This window comes from Zingiber officinale, chromosome 6B (genome assembly GCF_018446385.1).
Source record: "Zingiber officinale cultivar Zhangliang chromosome 6B, Zo_v1.1, whole genome shotgun sequence".
NCBI lineage: Eukaryota > Viridiplantae > Streptophyta > Magnoliopsida > Zingiberales > Zingiberaceae > Zingiber > Zingiber officinale.
In genome coordinates, this window is record NC_055996.1 from 8,738,601 (window position 1) to 8,755,424 (window position 16,824).

Below are 16,824 nucleotides of genomic sequence, written 5' to 3' on the forward strand. Positions count from 1 at the left end.
GGTGGTATCCACTATGCAAGTGAATGTTTTGGGTATCATTAGATCATCAATACATCCAGCTTGGGCATCTAGCATATCATCAATACATCATCTTCAGCTTTAAGGAAAGACAGCATAGCGAGTTATGTTCAAAGAAAGACAAATTGCTGCCGTATTTTCTTATTGATTCAACTCTTTGCTTGGAACTTACCTTACTTTGATTTGACAATTGAGAATAAGTTATTGTCTAGGTGCCTACACAACAGGAATCACTGAATCTTAGATATGTTGAATGGAACACTTAGATAAGTGTTGTTCTACTTTTTATTCATTCAAGTCTTTCCTTGGAATTTACAGTATCATTTGATAGATTTGGCGGCTATGAAAGAGCTCCTAATGGAATAAACTGATACTGTATCGATAAATTTCTTCCCCTCTGACAATGCTGGTGACACAGTACAAACATCAGTTGTTCTGAAAAGTTATCTAGGAAAATTGTCACAATTAGATATGTGGATCAATTTTTTTTTAAACTAATTTTACATCTTATAAATTCGTTTTGGAAGTTAAATTGAATTTACAGTATATTAATTTTCATAGTTTGTACTGTACTTAATTGGTTGAGTTATTGTACTAATTATTTATGATCTATCTTTATTATTATAATAGTGTTGGCTGATGGATGTAGTTTTTCTAATGTATCTATTTATTAGTTGTGTTTTGTTGATGTTCTAAAATATCATTCTTTATTCTCAAAATTGCAGCTTGGGAGCATAGTTTTGAGTATTATTTCTATGCTTTCAAGTCCAAATGATGAATCTCCTGCAAACATTGAAGCTGCGGTAAGTGAAACTGATACTTTGGCTGGTATTCTAAGAGGTGTATTTGTTGGAATCTTAAGGTGATTTTGGTGTGATCAACAAGTTAAGTTAGGTTCTGTGTTATTTTAACTTTGTGTCTAAGTCTGCAGGAGCTTAGGAGCACAGGTAGTCGTGCGGATCGGAAGACGCAGCTAGCGAGAAGGACGGCACGTGGTGCGTCCGAGGGACGAGGCGCAACGGACGAGAAGGAAGCGTGCGGTGGTTCTGAGGGACGAGAAGCCGGAGCGGAAGACTGCTCGAGGAGCAAGAGACGCAGCTAGCGAGAAGGTCGGCACGGGGTGCGACCGAGGGATGAAGATTGCGGATGAGTACGCTGGTGGACGAGAAGGAAGCACGCGGTGATTTCGAAGGACGAGAAGCCGGAGCGGAATCTTGCTCTAGAAGACCGGAGGTTGGGTTCGGGTGAGCACTATTCCGGATGACAGAGATCACCGAAGCAAGCGAAAGACTTGGTCTGAGGCGAACGGAGCCGGAGCAGAAGACTCGGGCTGGAAAAAGTCAACGAGGTTGACTTTTCCAGCCGGGGCGCCCCAGACTGATGGAAAAAGTTAACGGGATTGTCTTTTCCAGCCGGGGCGCCCGGAGTTGACTTTTTCACAGGATTGAGTTTTGACTCGATCTAAACGTTGGGGGATAAAGTTTATCCCCCCCAGGGCGCCCGGAACCCTCAGGGTGCCCCGACCAAGGCTATAAATATAGCCTTGGTCCAGAAGTTTTTCAACAATCAGAACTCAAGCAATTCTTTCAACACTTGTACTTCGTATGTAGTTTAGCTTCTTTTTGTGCGCTTCATCGTTGTACGAGACTTCTCCGCTTGAAGGAATTTTTAGTGCAAGCATCTTCCTTGGATTAACAACCTCCCCGGTTGTAACCAAGTCAATCCCGTTGTGCCTCGTCTTTTTTTGATTTATTTTCTGTTTAGTTAATTTATGCAAGTGTTAGTTTAAGAGTTCGAGAAGGGTTTGTGTTTTTTATTTTCAAACTATTCAACCCCCCTTCTAGCCGACCGTAACGGTCCTACAATATTTTCATGCTCTACAAATGAGCTTTATATATCAAACAAGAGGTGAAATCCTTCTTTGTTTCTAAATCTAGTTGATATGCAACTTATTCTTATTCTCTTATCCTTCCTAATTGATCTCATCCTTAAAATCTTCATCAGGAGACCCACAAACACCATTTTGAATTCTGCTGTTATTATTCAAAGTTTAACTAGGCATGACATGAAAACAGCAGATAAAATAGTCCATTGAAATTTCCACATTATCCGACCAAACAAGGGTGTCCAACTTACTTGTTAGCATACGTTCCTAAGCTAAGCTGATGATAAAGCCAATCAAGTAGAGTGTTTGGTAAGCTAAGACATTGTAACTGATCATCACTTAACTGCACCTACTTGTGTTTTCAATGTATCTACACTTGTCTTTCATTTCTAGTGATTAACATGATCATTGAAATATCTCCCTTCAAAATTTATTTGGCATTCGTCAAATCAAGAATAACAGAAGAAATTGTCATTTCTCATGACAAAAGGAAGCAGTTCTTCTCTCCATATATATTATTAACAGCTAGTAATACTAGTGTATTACCATAATTATGTAAATTGTAGTCAAATGGATGGACTTTACTTTTCTCTAACCATTGATGGCATTCGGCAGTTGGGATTGAAATTTGAAGAAAATTATCTTGTTGGAATTGAATAAATGGAGGAGTGTTTATATATGCAATATTGTTCGATCCTGGCTCTTGAGTTGTTCCTATTAACCAATTCTGTTGTGATTTGGATGGTGTTATGGTCCCGAGTGTATGATTGAGTCACAAGTCGAAATCCGGATCCGTACTTGGTCATGCAACACGTAAGGGAGAAGGAAGGGGAAAAGATTCGCCCCAGACAGAGTCCAAATTACTCAATTTTTCTCCCTCTCTTCATTGATAATAACACTCCTTATATAAGAAGTCAATTACATGGACTATTCAAGGAAAAAAGGAAAAGACCAATCGCTAAAAGAAACAAGGAAGCAAGAATAGAAAGTCCCTTATTTATTTCTACTTATAGCAGTAGTAAATTTTGGCAGTAGCGGAATTTGGGCAGTATCATATTTATTCCAGTAGCTAATTAGGTAGTAGCAGATTTATTCCAAATTGGTAATTTAGGTAGTAGTAGATTTATTCCAGTAGCTAATTAAGTAGTAGCAGATTTATTCCAAGCTGGTAATTTGCTCCCGATTATAGTGACATCCAACAAAGGCGTCCACGTCATCACTCTCCTCCTCGATGCTGAGCTTGTCCTCAAGCTCTAAAGTGGGGTATAACGCCACTAATAGCATGGAGGGAAATTTCCGAATCCACTTCTACCTCTTCCTCACCTTCAATGTCATCATCAGGCACAATCCAAAACAGGCGTTTACACTTGTGACGCGTGGAGTAGGACTCATCATAGTTAAAACAGAAGCCCTTAGCTCTCCATTCTGCCATCTCAGCTGGGGTCAGATGCTTGAAGAATGAAGCAGGTGTAGTATCCTTGCTAATGCCCCCCGTTGTCTTAGTCTTCGCCAAAGGAGGGCCTCCACTGTCGGTGTTGAGCTTGGTTGTGGTCCCGCCCCAATTTGTGCACAGAAGCCCCTCGCCTTGATAGAAGTACTGCTTCCGTTCTAATGCCCTAGCCATATTCATTGCAATGCCTAGGTTTTCAGGCTTCTTAAGTTCGATGTCGATACAGAGATCTTCGACTAGCCTTGTAATGAGCAAGTCAACCTGTTGTAGTGGTCGGAGGTCCGAGGCCCGGGCGAGGTGGGACAGGAACTGCCGTTGGTAGTCTTCTTTCGAGCCTGTTTGCTTCAGATTTGCTAGCTCTCCCAGAGGGTTGTTGCTCATAGGAGGCCCAAAATGGATATGACAATGGTTTTTGAATTGCTTCTTGTTAGCTAGAGCCCTAGAACCAATCATTTGATGATTGTATATTGGACTTATTGTATCATATTCTTTATAAATAAAGGGCATTTGGATTTTGGTTATTATACTTACTTGTATTGATGCCAAATAAACTAAGTATAATAATGTCCCTGAGTAGACGGTTCTCACCTATATCAATCGGTTAGTTGAACCGATAGTGAGATGATATAGGGAACACTACTCTTAATCATTCCTAGTCGAGTATTAACATTCAGGGACAATGTTAATGCAATAAGACTAGCATGTAAGTCAACTCGATAACTTGATCTCACAAGTCATGAATATAGAGATATCAAGTTGACACATGGGTATACATTGGAGAATGTATACTGAATGACCCGCCATGAGAAAGTATCATGGATCGTTATATGAGTGTCATATACTTTCTCATGTGGCTATTAGTATGACTATTAGTCCTTAGACCTGAAGTCACCATGGATCCTTACATAAGGAGTTATGTACTTTAGTTTCGTCAAACGTCACCCGTAACTGGGTGGACTATAAAGGCGATTACTGGGTATGTAACAAATTATGTGGAGGGATGTGAGTGATGTAGATGAGATCTATCCCTCCTATATGACGGGAGAGACATCGGTATTCTTGATAGAGTGAGACCACGAAGTGCATGGTCATGCCCAAATGAGTCAATATAGGATATTGAGCTCATTTGATTTAGTGAGTCTACTTGGAGTTCAAGATTTAGATTGATTAGAGGATGACACGGTCTATGCTTCACATTGATCAATCTAGATGTCTAGGATAGAAGGACAATGTCATATATTGTGAGGAGTCACAATTAGTAGTCACAAGGTGATGTTGGATCTCAACATTCTTGTGACTTGGGTAGTAATGATGTGTTGCTAGATACCGCTCATTACTTATGCTCCTAAATGGGTTTAGGGGCATTGCCAACGTTACAAGAACCTATAGGGTCACACACTAAGGGCAATTAGATGGAGACTAGGTTCATTTGATGAACCTAAATGATTAGGTTCATATGATGAACCAAATTGGATTAAGAGTAATCCAAAGTAGGTTAATTGAGTTGGACTCAAGTTGGTTCATGTGTTAAGTGAGTCTAATTTGGACTTAGACTCATTTAATTAATTTAATTCAATGAATAGAGATTCATTAAATTAAAATTGGCTTGAACCAATGGTTAGATTAGATCAACCAAGGGATAGAAGTGGTCAAGTTTGACTTGACTTAAGTAGGAAGATGAAGAGTCAAGTTTTTGACTTGACCAATGCCACATCATCAAGGCCTCTTCATTTGGTCAAGTTTGACTTGACCAAATGCCACCTCATGGGAGTTACCAAGAGTTGTGACTCTTGATATTCCATGGGGGTTACAAGGCTTAATGTGGCCGGCCACTTTTAGTGTGGATGGATGTTTTATTTTCATTCAAGGCTAATTGATTTCTTCTTCTTCTTTTTGCTCACAATTCTTCTCTCCCTCTCCTCCTTCTTGCCGAGAATTTGCTTGAGTGCTAGCACACTCTAAGGTTTCTTCTCCATCTCTTGCTTGTGTGGATACACATAGAGAAGTGTCTACTTTGACACTTTCGAGATCCGGCGAACCGAGGACAAGCGGGATTGCGAAGGGCTTCGCTACAAAGGTAAAAACTCTCAACACATAGATCTAGGAGTAGATCTAAAGTTTTTGAAACTCGTACTTGTATTTCATTCGGTTTTTCCTTGCACGGATCTACGGCTTTGGGTGATTCGGGGTTTCCGCGACGCGAAAAGCGGTTTTCGCGGCCCGAAAAACCCAACAGTGGTATCAGAGCCACGTGCAAGGCTTGTACGAGTTTAATTTTTGGTTTTATGAAAACTAAACCTTCTGTGATTTTCTGTAAAATTTAGTTTTTTATGTTTTTATGGGTAATTTTTCCGTAGAAGCGAAGCACAAGTATCTCGGCACTTGTAGGCTTCGGCTACCGGGAAGTTTTTCCTTAAACGGCTTCGTTTTGCCCCAAATCCGTTTGGGACAGCGGGCTTGGGTGCCATTAGATCGCAAAGGAGCAACTCACGATGGTTAGATCATGGGTAGGGGTACTGCCCCTAACCCCGCAAGGGGATTTGCTCCGCGATTGCACCCGAAATCGCTAAAAATGAACCTGCCGGGAAGATTTTTCCGAAACGGCAATGTCTCGACCCAAATCGTTTTGGGACAGCGAGTTTAGGCGCTGTTGGATCGCAAAGGAACCCTCGCGATGGTTAGATCGCGGGTAGGGGCGCTGCCCCTGGCCCCGCAAGGGGATCCGTTCCGCGATTGCGCCCGAAACCGCTAAACGGGACCGCCGGGAAATTTTACTCGTAAAATTGTAAAAAATTAATTTTAAAATTATAGAAAATTATGAAAATATATAATTTTGAATTATATATTAATTTTGTGATAGTCATGGCCCAAAAACCCAATATGATTGGATTGTGTTGTAATTCATAATACGGCCTGCGTGCCGTTATGTGTTTGCGCGTGTTGTATGTTTTTATTTTTCCGCGACCTGCGCGTCGTGCCTTTCTCATATATTCTGGTTGTAAATTAGATTTAGACTCGAATGTAACTCGAGTTTCAAATTGTAATGTACAAATTGGAGCGGTGGAGGGTCCACACGAGACGGAGTTCCGAGGCGGGCACGAGCAACACAAGGTGGTCAAAGGGAGGAGCTTGGAGAAGCTGTTGACCCTAGGTTGACCATTCGATCTTCTCATTGGCTTGAGAAGATCATAGTGGGCCATGACTAAATCACAAATAGATTAATTAGTTAATTGCTTATGTATATGATGCATGTTTAATAAGTAATTAATTAATTAGTGCCTTACGATTAGATTAGATCTAAGTCGTGCACATGATGCACCCTTGCGATTAGATTAGATCTAAGTCGTGCACAAGATGCATCCTTTTCGATTAGATTAGATCTCGATCGAACCAACTCTAAATGCCTAACCGTGCCGTGATACCTATCACTACCTCGATCACATGTATTGTTGAATCTGCCAAAGCAGAGCAATACATATTATCTTGGTAGGGTACGGAGGGACAATCTTGGTCCCGCCTATCATCGCATGGGTAAATACAAACTCAATTAGATTGAGTATTCCTAGTTGCTCGGTTAGATCGAGTCAACTATAGGCATTCTTCCAACGGTTGAAAAAGATAGGTCAAAATCACATCTATATTAACTCTCGAGCGTATTAGCCAAAGCTAACTCGAGTTTTAATATAAATACGGATATTGATTTTATAAACAAGAGTTGCATAGAGATGTAATTGGTAATCGTTACCTACCGATCATACTAAGCCTTGGGCGTATTAGCCAAAGCTAACTCAAGGGTTAGTATGATGTGGATCTTGTCTCACAAGAATTATAGAATTCAGTGGGAGCATCATTTAATTAAAGGCTTAATTAAATGATTTTAAAAGAATATGATATTTATTTTTGTAAATTTTCTGTTGTAGATAATCATGACGTCGAATACGAACTCTTTCTCCCTGCGTTCTGTCCTTAAGAAGGACAAGCTCAACGGAGCAAATTTCCTGGACTGGTACAGGAACCTGAGAATAGTTCTCACTCAGGAACGTAAACTGTACGTTCTGGAGCAGCCCATTCCGGAGGCTCCTCCTGCCACTGCCACGCGAGCTGACCGGGATGCTTACAAGAAGCATCAAGATGACGCATTAGATGTGTCCTGTCTAATGCTCGCAACCATGAACTCTGAGCTTCAGAAGCAACATGAGTTGATGTGTGCTTACGATATAGTTGAACATCTTCGTCAACTATATCAAGGACAAGCAGGGCACTGGAAGAGGAACTTCACAGGATACCTGGAAGATCTTAACAAGAAGAGAAATAAGATTTCTACTTCAGGTATAAATGTTATAGAAGTCAACCTCTCTATTTCTTCGTCATGGGTATTAGATACCGGATGTGCTTCGCACATTTGTACTAATGTACAAGCACTGAGAAATAGCAGAGCATTGACAAAGGGCGAGATAGACCTACGAGTAGGCAATGAAGCACGGGTTACTGCTGTTGTTGTAAGGACTTATTTTCTATCTCTGCCCTCTGGGCTTATACTAGAGTTAGACGATTGTTGTTATGTGCCTGCATTGACTAAGAACATTATATCAGTTTCTTGTTTGGACAAGAAAGGATTCTCGTTTATAATAAAGAACAAATGTTGTTCTGTCTATTTAAACGATATATTCTATTGTAGTGCACCTCTGATGAACGGACTCTATATTCTAGACCTTGAGAGCTCTATCTATAACGTTAGTACCAAGAGGTTCAAATCGAACGATATGAACCACACCTATCTCTGGCACTGTCGCTTAGGTCATATAAATGACAAGCGCTTATCCCAGCTCCATAAGGATGGTTTGCTGGACTCATTTGATTTTGAATCATATGAGATATGCGAGTCATGCCTACGAGGCAAGATGACCAAGACTCCCTTTAGTGGACACAGCGAGAGAGCGACTGATTTGTTAGGACTCATACATAGTGATGTATGTGGCCCTTTCAATGTCGCTGCTAGAGGCGGTTATAGATACTTCATCACATTTACTGATGACTTCAGTAGATATGGTTATGTGTACTTGATGACACATAAGTCCGAATCCTTTGAAAAGTTCAAAGAATTCAAGAATGAAGTACAGAACCAGCTTGGCAAGAGTATTAAAATACTTCGATCAGATCGAGGTGGTGAATACTTAAGCCATGAGTTTCGTGACTATTTAGTTGAGTGTGAGATTCTATCCCAACTCACTCCTCCTGGAACACCACAGTGGAATGGTGTATCTGAAAGGAGGAATCATACCCTATTAGATATGGTACGATCTATGATGAGTCACACTGATCTGCCGACATACCTTTGGGGCTATGCTCTAGACACGGCAGCTTTTATACTCAACCGAGTTCCATCCAAGGCCGTGATAAAGACACCATATAGGATATGGACTGGGAGAGATGCCCAGGTGTCTTTTATGAGGGTTTGGGGTTGTGAGGCTTACGTTCGACGTCAAGTCTCAGACAAGTTAGGACCCAAATCCGACAAGTGCTATTTTATCGGATATCCCAAGGAAACTAAGGGATATTACTTCTACATTCCCAGTCAGCACAAGGTAGTTGTGGCAAAGACTGGGGTCTTTCTAGAAAGGAACTTTATTTCTAGAAAGATTAGTGGGAGCACGTTCGATCTTGAAGAAGTTCAAGATGCGAACAATAGCACTGATGCCTCGATGGAAATTGAACTGGAACCACAAAGTGTTGTGGATGATGTTGTTCCACAAGGAGTTGAGGAACAACAACCAGTTCAAGTAGACATACCTCTTTGCAGGTCTGATAGGGTACGTCGTCAGCCTGAGAGATACTCATTTCTCTTGTCTGACCATGATGACGTTATGCTCATAGAGGATGAGCCTACCACCTATCAGGAAGCTGTGACGAGACCAGATTCCGAGAAATGGCTAGCGGCCATGAGATCCGAAATGGAATCCATGTACATCAACCAAGTATGGACTTTGGTTGATCCACCTGAAGGGGTAAAACCCATTGGGTGTAAGTGGGTCTTTAAGAGAAAGACTGACATGGATGGACTTATCTATAAGGGTCGCTTGGTAGCTAAAAGTTTCAAGCAGATTCATGGTATTGACTATGATGAAACCTTTTCTCCAGTAGCGATGTTTAAGTCCATTCGGATCATGCTTGCTATTGCAGCCTACCATGACTATGAGATATGACAGATGGATGTCAAAACCGCGTTTCTGAATGGAAACCTGCTCGAGGATGTGTACATGACACAACCTGAGGGTTTTGTAGATCCACAGCATACTAGCAGAGTATGCAAGCTATATAGGTCCATTTATGGACTAAAGCAAGCTTCTCGGAGCTGGAATCTTCGATTCGATGATGCAATCAAACAGTTTGATTTCATCAAGAACGAAGATGAACCTTGTGTCTACAAGAAGGTTGCAGAGGACATAGTTGTCTTCCTCATATTGTATGTGGATGACATACTACTCATTGGGAAGGACATCCCTATGCTTCAGTCTGTCAAGACTTGGCTAGGGAGTTGCTTCTCAATGAAGGACTTAGGTAAGGCATCCCGCATTCTAGGGATACAGATCTATAGAGATAGATCTAAGAGATTGCTTGGTCTAAGTCAGAGTACATACATTGACAAGGTACTCCTTCGGTTTGCCATGCAGAACTCCAAGAAGGAATTTCTGTCGATGTCACATGGCGTGAGTCTTTCGAAGACTCAAGGTCCCTCTTCTAGAGAGGAGAGAGACCGCATGGATCAGATCCCTTATGCCTCAGCCATAGGATCGATCATGCACGTCATGCTATGTACTCGACCTAATGTCTCGTATGCTTTGAGCATGACGAGCAGATACCAGTCAGATCTAGGTGAAAGTCACTGGATAGCGGTCAAGAATATTCTTAAGTACTTAAGAAGGACTAAAGAATATTTCTTGATATATGGAGGCGATGATGAGCTAGCTGTAAAGGGTTACAGTGATGCTAGCTTCCAGACCGACCAGGATGACTATAGATCGCAGTCGGAGTTCGTATTTTGCATTAATGGTGGTGTCATGAGCTGAAGAGTTCGAAGCAGGATACGATGCGATTCTACAATAGAAGCCGAGTACATTGCTGCATCAGAGGCAGCAAAGGAGGCAGTTTGGATCCGCAAGTTCATCACTGAACTTGGGGTGGTTCCTAGCATTGCTGACCCCATTGAGTTCTATTGTGACAACAATGGAGCTATATCACATGCAAAGGAACCTCGCTCACACCAGCGGACCAAACACATACTACGGCGCTTCCATCTCATTCGAGAGATCATCGAGAGAGGAGATGTGAAGATTTGCAGAGTACCTACAGAGGCTAACATCGCAGATCCCTTGACCAAGGCTTTGGCACAGAGGAAGCATGATGGTCACACTAGGTCATTTGGGCTTAGAGCCTACACTGATTAGCACTAGTGCTAGTGAGAGATTGTTAGCTAGAGCCCTAGAGCCAATCATTTGATGATTGTATATTGGACTTATTGTATCATATTCTTTATAAATAAAGGGCATTTGGATTTTGGTTATTATACTTACTTGTATTGGTGCCAAATAAACTAAGTATAATAATGTCCCTGAGTAGACGGTTCTCACCTATATCAATCGGTTAGTTGAACCGATAGTGAGATGATATAGGGAACACTAATCTTAATCATTCCTAGTCGAGTATTAACATTCAGGGACAATGTTAATGCAATAAGACTAGCATGTAAGTCAACTCGATAACTTGATCTCACAAGTCATGAATATAGAGATATCAAGTTGACACATGGGTATACATTGGAGAATGTATACTGAATGACCCGCCATGAGAAAGTATCATGGATCGTTATATGAGTGTCATATACTTTCTCATGTGGCTATTAGTATGACTATTAGTCCTTAGACCTGAAGTCACCATGGATCCCTACATAAGGAGTTATGTACTTTAGTTTCGTCAAACGTCACCCGTAACTGGGTGGCCTATAAAGGCGATTACTGGGTATGTAACAAATTATGTGGAGGGATGTGAGTGATGTAGATGGGATCTATCCCTCCTATATGACGGGAGAGACATCGGTATTCTTGATAGAGTGAGACCACGAAGTGCATGGTCATGCCCAAATGAGTCAATATAGGATATTGAGCTCATTTGATTTAGTGAGTCTACTTGGAGTTCAAGATTTAGATTGATTAGAGGATGACACGGTCTATGCTTCACATTGATCAATCTAGATGTCTAGGATAGAAGGACAATGTCATATATTGTGAGGAGTCACAATTAGTAGTCACAAGGTGATGTTGGATCTCAACATTCTTGTGACTTGGGTAGTAATGATGTGTTGCTAGATACCGCTCATTACTTATGCTCCTAAATGGGTTTAGGGGCATTGCCAACGTTACAAGAACCTATAGGGTCACACACTAAGGGCAATTAGATGGAGACTAGGTTCATTTGATGAACCTAAATGATTAGGTTCATATGATGAACCAAATTGGATTAAGAGTAATCCAAAGTAGGTTAATTGAGTTGGACTCAAGTTGGTTCATGTGTTAAGTGAGTCTAATTTGGACTTAGACTCATTTAATTAATTTAATTCAATGAATAGAGATTCATTAAATTAAAATTGGCTTGAACCAATGGTTAGATTAGATCAACCAAGGGATAGAAGTGGTCAAGCTTGACTTGACTTAAGTAGGAAGATGAAGAGTCAAGTTTTTGACTTGACTTTGACTTGACCAATGCCACATCATCAAGGCCTCTTCATTTGGTCAAGTTTGACTTGACCAAATGCCACCTCATGGGAGTTACCAAGAGTTGTGACTCTTGATATTCCATGGGGGTTACAAGGCTTAATGTGGCCAGCCACTTTTAGTGTGGATGGATGTTTTATTTTCATTCAAGGCTAATTGATTTCTTCTTCTTCCTTTTGCTCACAATTCTTCTCTCCCTCTCCTCCTTCTTGCCGAGACCTTGCTTGAGTGCTAGCACACTCTAAGGTTTCTTCTCCATCTCTTGCTTGTGTGGATACACATAGAGAAGTGTCTACTTTGACACTTTCGAGATCCGGCGAACCGAGGACAAGCGGGATTGCGAAGGGCTTCGCTACAAAGGTAAAAGCTCTCAACACATAGATCTAGGAGTAGATCTAAAGTTTTTGAAACTCGTACTTGTATTTCATTCGGTTTTTCCTTGCACGGATCTACGGCTTTGGGTGATTCGGGGTTTTCACGACGCGAAAAAGCGGTTTTCGCGGCCCGAAAAACCCAAGCTTCTAAGTCATATCAAGTTCTTCCTGTTACATCTGATCATACCAAGGTTGGACTTTCCCTACCAAGTGGAAGGCAGCAAGGCTAACCTTGTCGGTTTCTATGATCCTTTGGTTGACAAAGAGTTTTTCGCACCTTTAATTCAGCCCAGTGGATCCCCTTCTCCAGAATAGGTGGGGAACTCCATCTTCAAGTACCATAGAACCAGGGTGCCACTAATTGGTGGTTTAAGTTTGACCTCCGAGGCTTTGGAAGGGCCACACTCCACGCTTGTAGGGTTGTTTGCGGTGGACACCTGTTGTTGTCTTGTCTCTTGAACCGTATGAGATAACTTGTCTATCTGCTCCTCTAGTCCTCGTTGGTGGAAGGTGATCTGCTCCATGAAAATTTGCTGTTGCGAGATTAATCTTTCCATGAAGGCATCGAGTTTGGATGTGATAGGATCCGTGTCACCCATGATCGGCTCTGATACCAAGTTGTTATGGTTCCGAGTGTAGAATCGAGTCATAGGTCAAGATCTGGATCCGTACTTGGCCATGCAACACATAAGGGGGAAGGGAGGGGAAAAGACTCGTCTTAGACAGAATCCAAATTACTCAGGGGAAAGACTTGTCCTAGACAGAGTCCAAATTACTCAATTTTTTTCTCTCTCTTTATTGATAATAACACTCTTTATATAAGGAATCAATGTAGGACTATTCAAGGAAAAAAGGACTAATCGCTAAAAGAAACAAGGAATCAAGAATAGAAAGACCCTTTATTTATTTCTAATTATAGCAGTTACAAATTTGGGTAGTAGCAGAATTTGGGCATAGCATATTTATTCCAGTAGCAAATTAGGTAGTAGTAGATTTATTCCAAACTGGCAATTTAGGTAGTAGCAAATTTATTGCAGTAGCTAATTAGGTAATAGTAGATTTATTCCAAGCTGATAATTTACTTCCGATTATAGTGGCATCCAACAAAGACGTATGGCTCTACGAAGTGAACATGTCGGTAAAATCTAGGGTGTCATTAATCGTTCAGGTAAAAAGGGTAGTAGTAGGATGATACTACATTTTCGGGTACCTAAACTCATAGATATTCGCAGGTATCCAATGTCAAAGGGTTAAATGTGTAGGAACCTGCCAGTAATTGTAATTTTAAACAAATCTGGACTTGACCTGAACATGAATATTAAGCATTATCAGGTACTCAAGCCAACTCAATCAGGTTCGGTACTTGCGGATACCTGATTATCAGATACCCATTGCCATTCCTAGGCAGGAAATATAAGTTTGTATTCTTATAAATCAAAACATGATTTGATATTTATGCTGTTGTAAACTTGATAAAGTCCTGCTGTTTGTTTGGCATCAACTTGCTCGACTCTCTAATAGTTTAGTTTCTCGTTTTTATATATCGTGTTCTCAAGTGTTTCCAATTTCAAGTTCCACTTGGGCACAAATTGCCAGAATCTTTCGACTTATTACTGTAAAATTGATTCTGATACACTGCCAATTGCGTCACAGAAGAAGGACTGGAGAGAATGAAGAGATGAATTCAAAAAGACAGTAAGCCGTGCTGTCCGATGCTCCCAAGAACTATTGTGAGCTCTAAGAAGTTCAGTTTGAGCATCAAGCCTGCAGCTGGTGCTTGATCTCCATGGTGTTGGGATCACGAGCGCTTTGTTGTGCATTTTCTCATTTAGTTGGGTTTGCAATTCTTCTCATAGAGTTGTTGATATGTTAACGTCATTCGGTGTTGTGCTTAAAGGATGCCCATATATCTTCATAATGGTATGATATTGTCCACTTTAGGCCTAGGCTCTCATGGCTTTACTCTTGGGGTCTCTCCAAAAAACCTCATTCCAATGGAGATATCATGCATCCTTTTAACCCCATGATCTTTATCAAATCTTTTCAATATGAGACTTTAGTTGAATCCCAACAATCTTTCTCTCAAAAGAAGATCTATAATTACTCTCATGGTTCGGGCCTCCTCGTAAGCATTTGGTCACTTTGACTTACTTTGGGTCTCCCCGCAAGCATCCGCACTCGGTCACCTTGACTTATTTCGGATCTCCCCGTGAGCATTCGGTCACCTTGACCTGCTTCGGGCCTCACTGCGAACATTTGGTCACCCTGACCTACTCGCCTCCCCGCGAGCATCTAGTTACCTTGACTTGCTTCAGGTCTCCCCACAAGCATCAGTTATCTTGACCTGCTCTGGGCCTCCTTGCGAGTATCTGGTCACCCTGACCTATTTCGGAACCTTTCTCACAAGTATCCGATCATCCTAATCTGTTCCGGACCTCCCTGCGAGCATCCGGTCACCCTGACCTACTTGTCTCCCCGCAAGTATTCGATCATCTTGACCTCCTCCAGGTCTTCCCGCAAGCCTTGACATACTCCGGGCTCCCCTAGAACATCCGGTCATCCTGAGCTACTTCGAGCCTTCTCGCAAGCATCCAGTCACCCTGATTTATTTGGGATCCACCCTCAACTTTGTTCAAGGCCACCCCAGATGGCATCTAGTTTGGACCATGACTCTGATATCATTTGTTGTACCCAAAGGATGTCCACACATCTCTATAATAGTATATAATATTATCTACTTTGGGTCTAGCCCCTCATGATTTTACTCTTGGGGTCTCCCCAAAAGGTTTCATTCTAATGGAGATATCATACATCCTTTTAACTTCATGATCTTTATCAAATCTTTTCAATGTGAGACTTTGATTGAATCCCAACACGGTACTAGTCACCGGTCATTTTTGTTCTCTCAATGTGTCAATTTCCCGCGCTTCACTAAGGTTCTTTCTCTAATATTTTTTGGAAGTCTCAGTAGAATTTGAATTGATTCTTAGCTTGGATCTTGCAAACGTTTGTTCGTAATTATTTAGATTCAATCTAAATCTTTAGCAAGAATGCCATATTCATCAAACTTTTATGCATACAAATTCGACTCACAATTTGGACAGACTTTCTCAAGCATTACATCCTAAGTTTGGTTGAAGAACCAAGCCTCTGTATCATTGTGAAAGTTGCTGAAGAAACTACGTGCATCATCGAGTAATGACATCCTTAATTCATCCTCATCGATCTTCCATTGCGGTTCGGAGACATCCTTCGACAAAGATGGCACTAGGGAGCATGAGATATCACACGCCCCATCCATTCCTCTCCCGAAACCGCCTGCGGATGATTCAATCTCATCCCATATCAGATCCATGGAGTAACATTTTACTCCATCCATACCATTCTCTTCGGCTAAGCTGCTAATTGATTGTGGTGGAGTCTCGCTTATTAAGGAAAGGGAATCACAAACTAGCGAGGTGCCCAACGAAGAACCTCGTTTACACTCCTTCGATATCTTTCTCATGTGGGCTCTCCAATAGTTCTTGATCTCATTGTCTGTTCGCCCCGGAAGTTTACGTGCAATTTTCGACCACCTAGACAATAAAAACCAAGACAACAATGAAGAATATACATAATGGATAGATTTAGATTCAATAGAAGCTCAAGAAAAGAAGTGAATATGGTACGTAGTATTTTCATATAGTAAGTCGTAAATAATCATGATGAAAGAACCTATTGCCCAAGAGGGAGTGGAGTTGAAGAACAAGGAGCTTCTCTTGCGGAGTCAATCGCCCACGCTTGAGGTCGGGGTTGAGGTAGTTAACCCAACGCAAACGACAACTCTTGCCGGTTCTATTGAGGCCTAACTAAGAAAATAAAAAAAATGATTAAATGATGCGTCAATGCCATGAAAGCTTAGCTTCTTGCAAACTTAGCTAGTATACCTATATCTAGATAGCCTCCCCAACCCTCAAACCTGATACTTTGGCTATGAGATCCCATCGTCGGTCACCCAACATTCGAACAAAACTTAGCAATTGTCGGTCTTCATGCTCGCTCCACGGACCCCTTCGCGTCTCTTCTTTAACCACCACCATTGTTCTCCTCCTCGCCTTTGATCAACTCTTAGAATCCATCCGGTCCAATTGGTTTGATTCCATGAGACTTTGTAGTCCTCAGATTTATAGGCAGCTAAACATTTTGCATCTTTGTAGTGGAATGTAAAGGATATAAAGTTAAGTTGACATGAGTTAAATTAATTATTACCAAAAACTATTCCTGATATAAAGTGTATTATGACATAAATGTAAACTAATGTCATGCGTTAATTAGGTAAGAGATACTTTG

General features: G+C 41.2%; 1 protein-coding gene across 2 annotated transcripts; it reads right to left on the minus strand.

The window, feature by feature from the left end:
• Positions 1–15,522: 15,522 nt before the first annotated feature.
• Positions 15,523–16,641, minus strand: LOC121989919 (myb-related protein MYBAS1-like). 2 transcript variants are annotated; one of them, XM_042544220.1, is made up of 3 exons: positions 16,454–16,641; positions 16,210–16,339; positions 15,523–16,070 (listed from the first exon to the last, which is right to left on the minus strand). In XM_042544220.1, the coding sequence occupies exons 1-3, from the start codon at positions 16,572–16,574 to the stop codon at positions 15,620–15,622; spliced, it is 702 nt and encodes a 233-aa protein (XP_042400154.1). In that variant the 5' UTR covers positions 16,575–16,641; the 3' UTR covers positions 15,523–15,619. The 2 variants fall into 2 exon arrangements, with proteins under 2 accessions (XP_042400154.1, XP_042400155.1); XM_042544221.1 differs by having other exon boundaries at positions 16,422–16,623.
• Between the last annotated feature and the right edge of the window lie 183 nt (positions 16,642–16,824).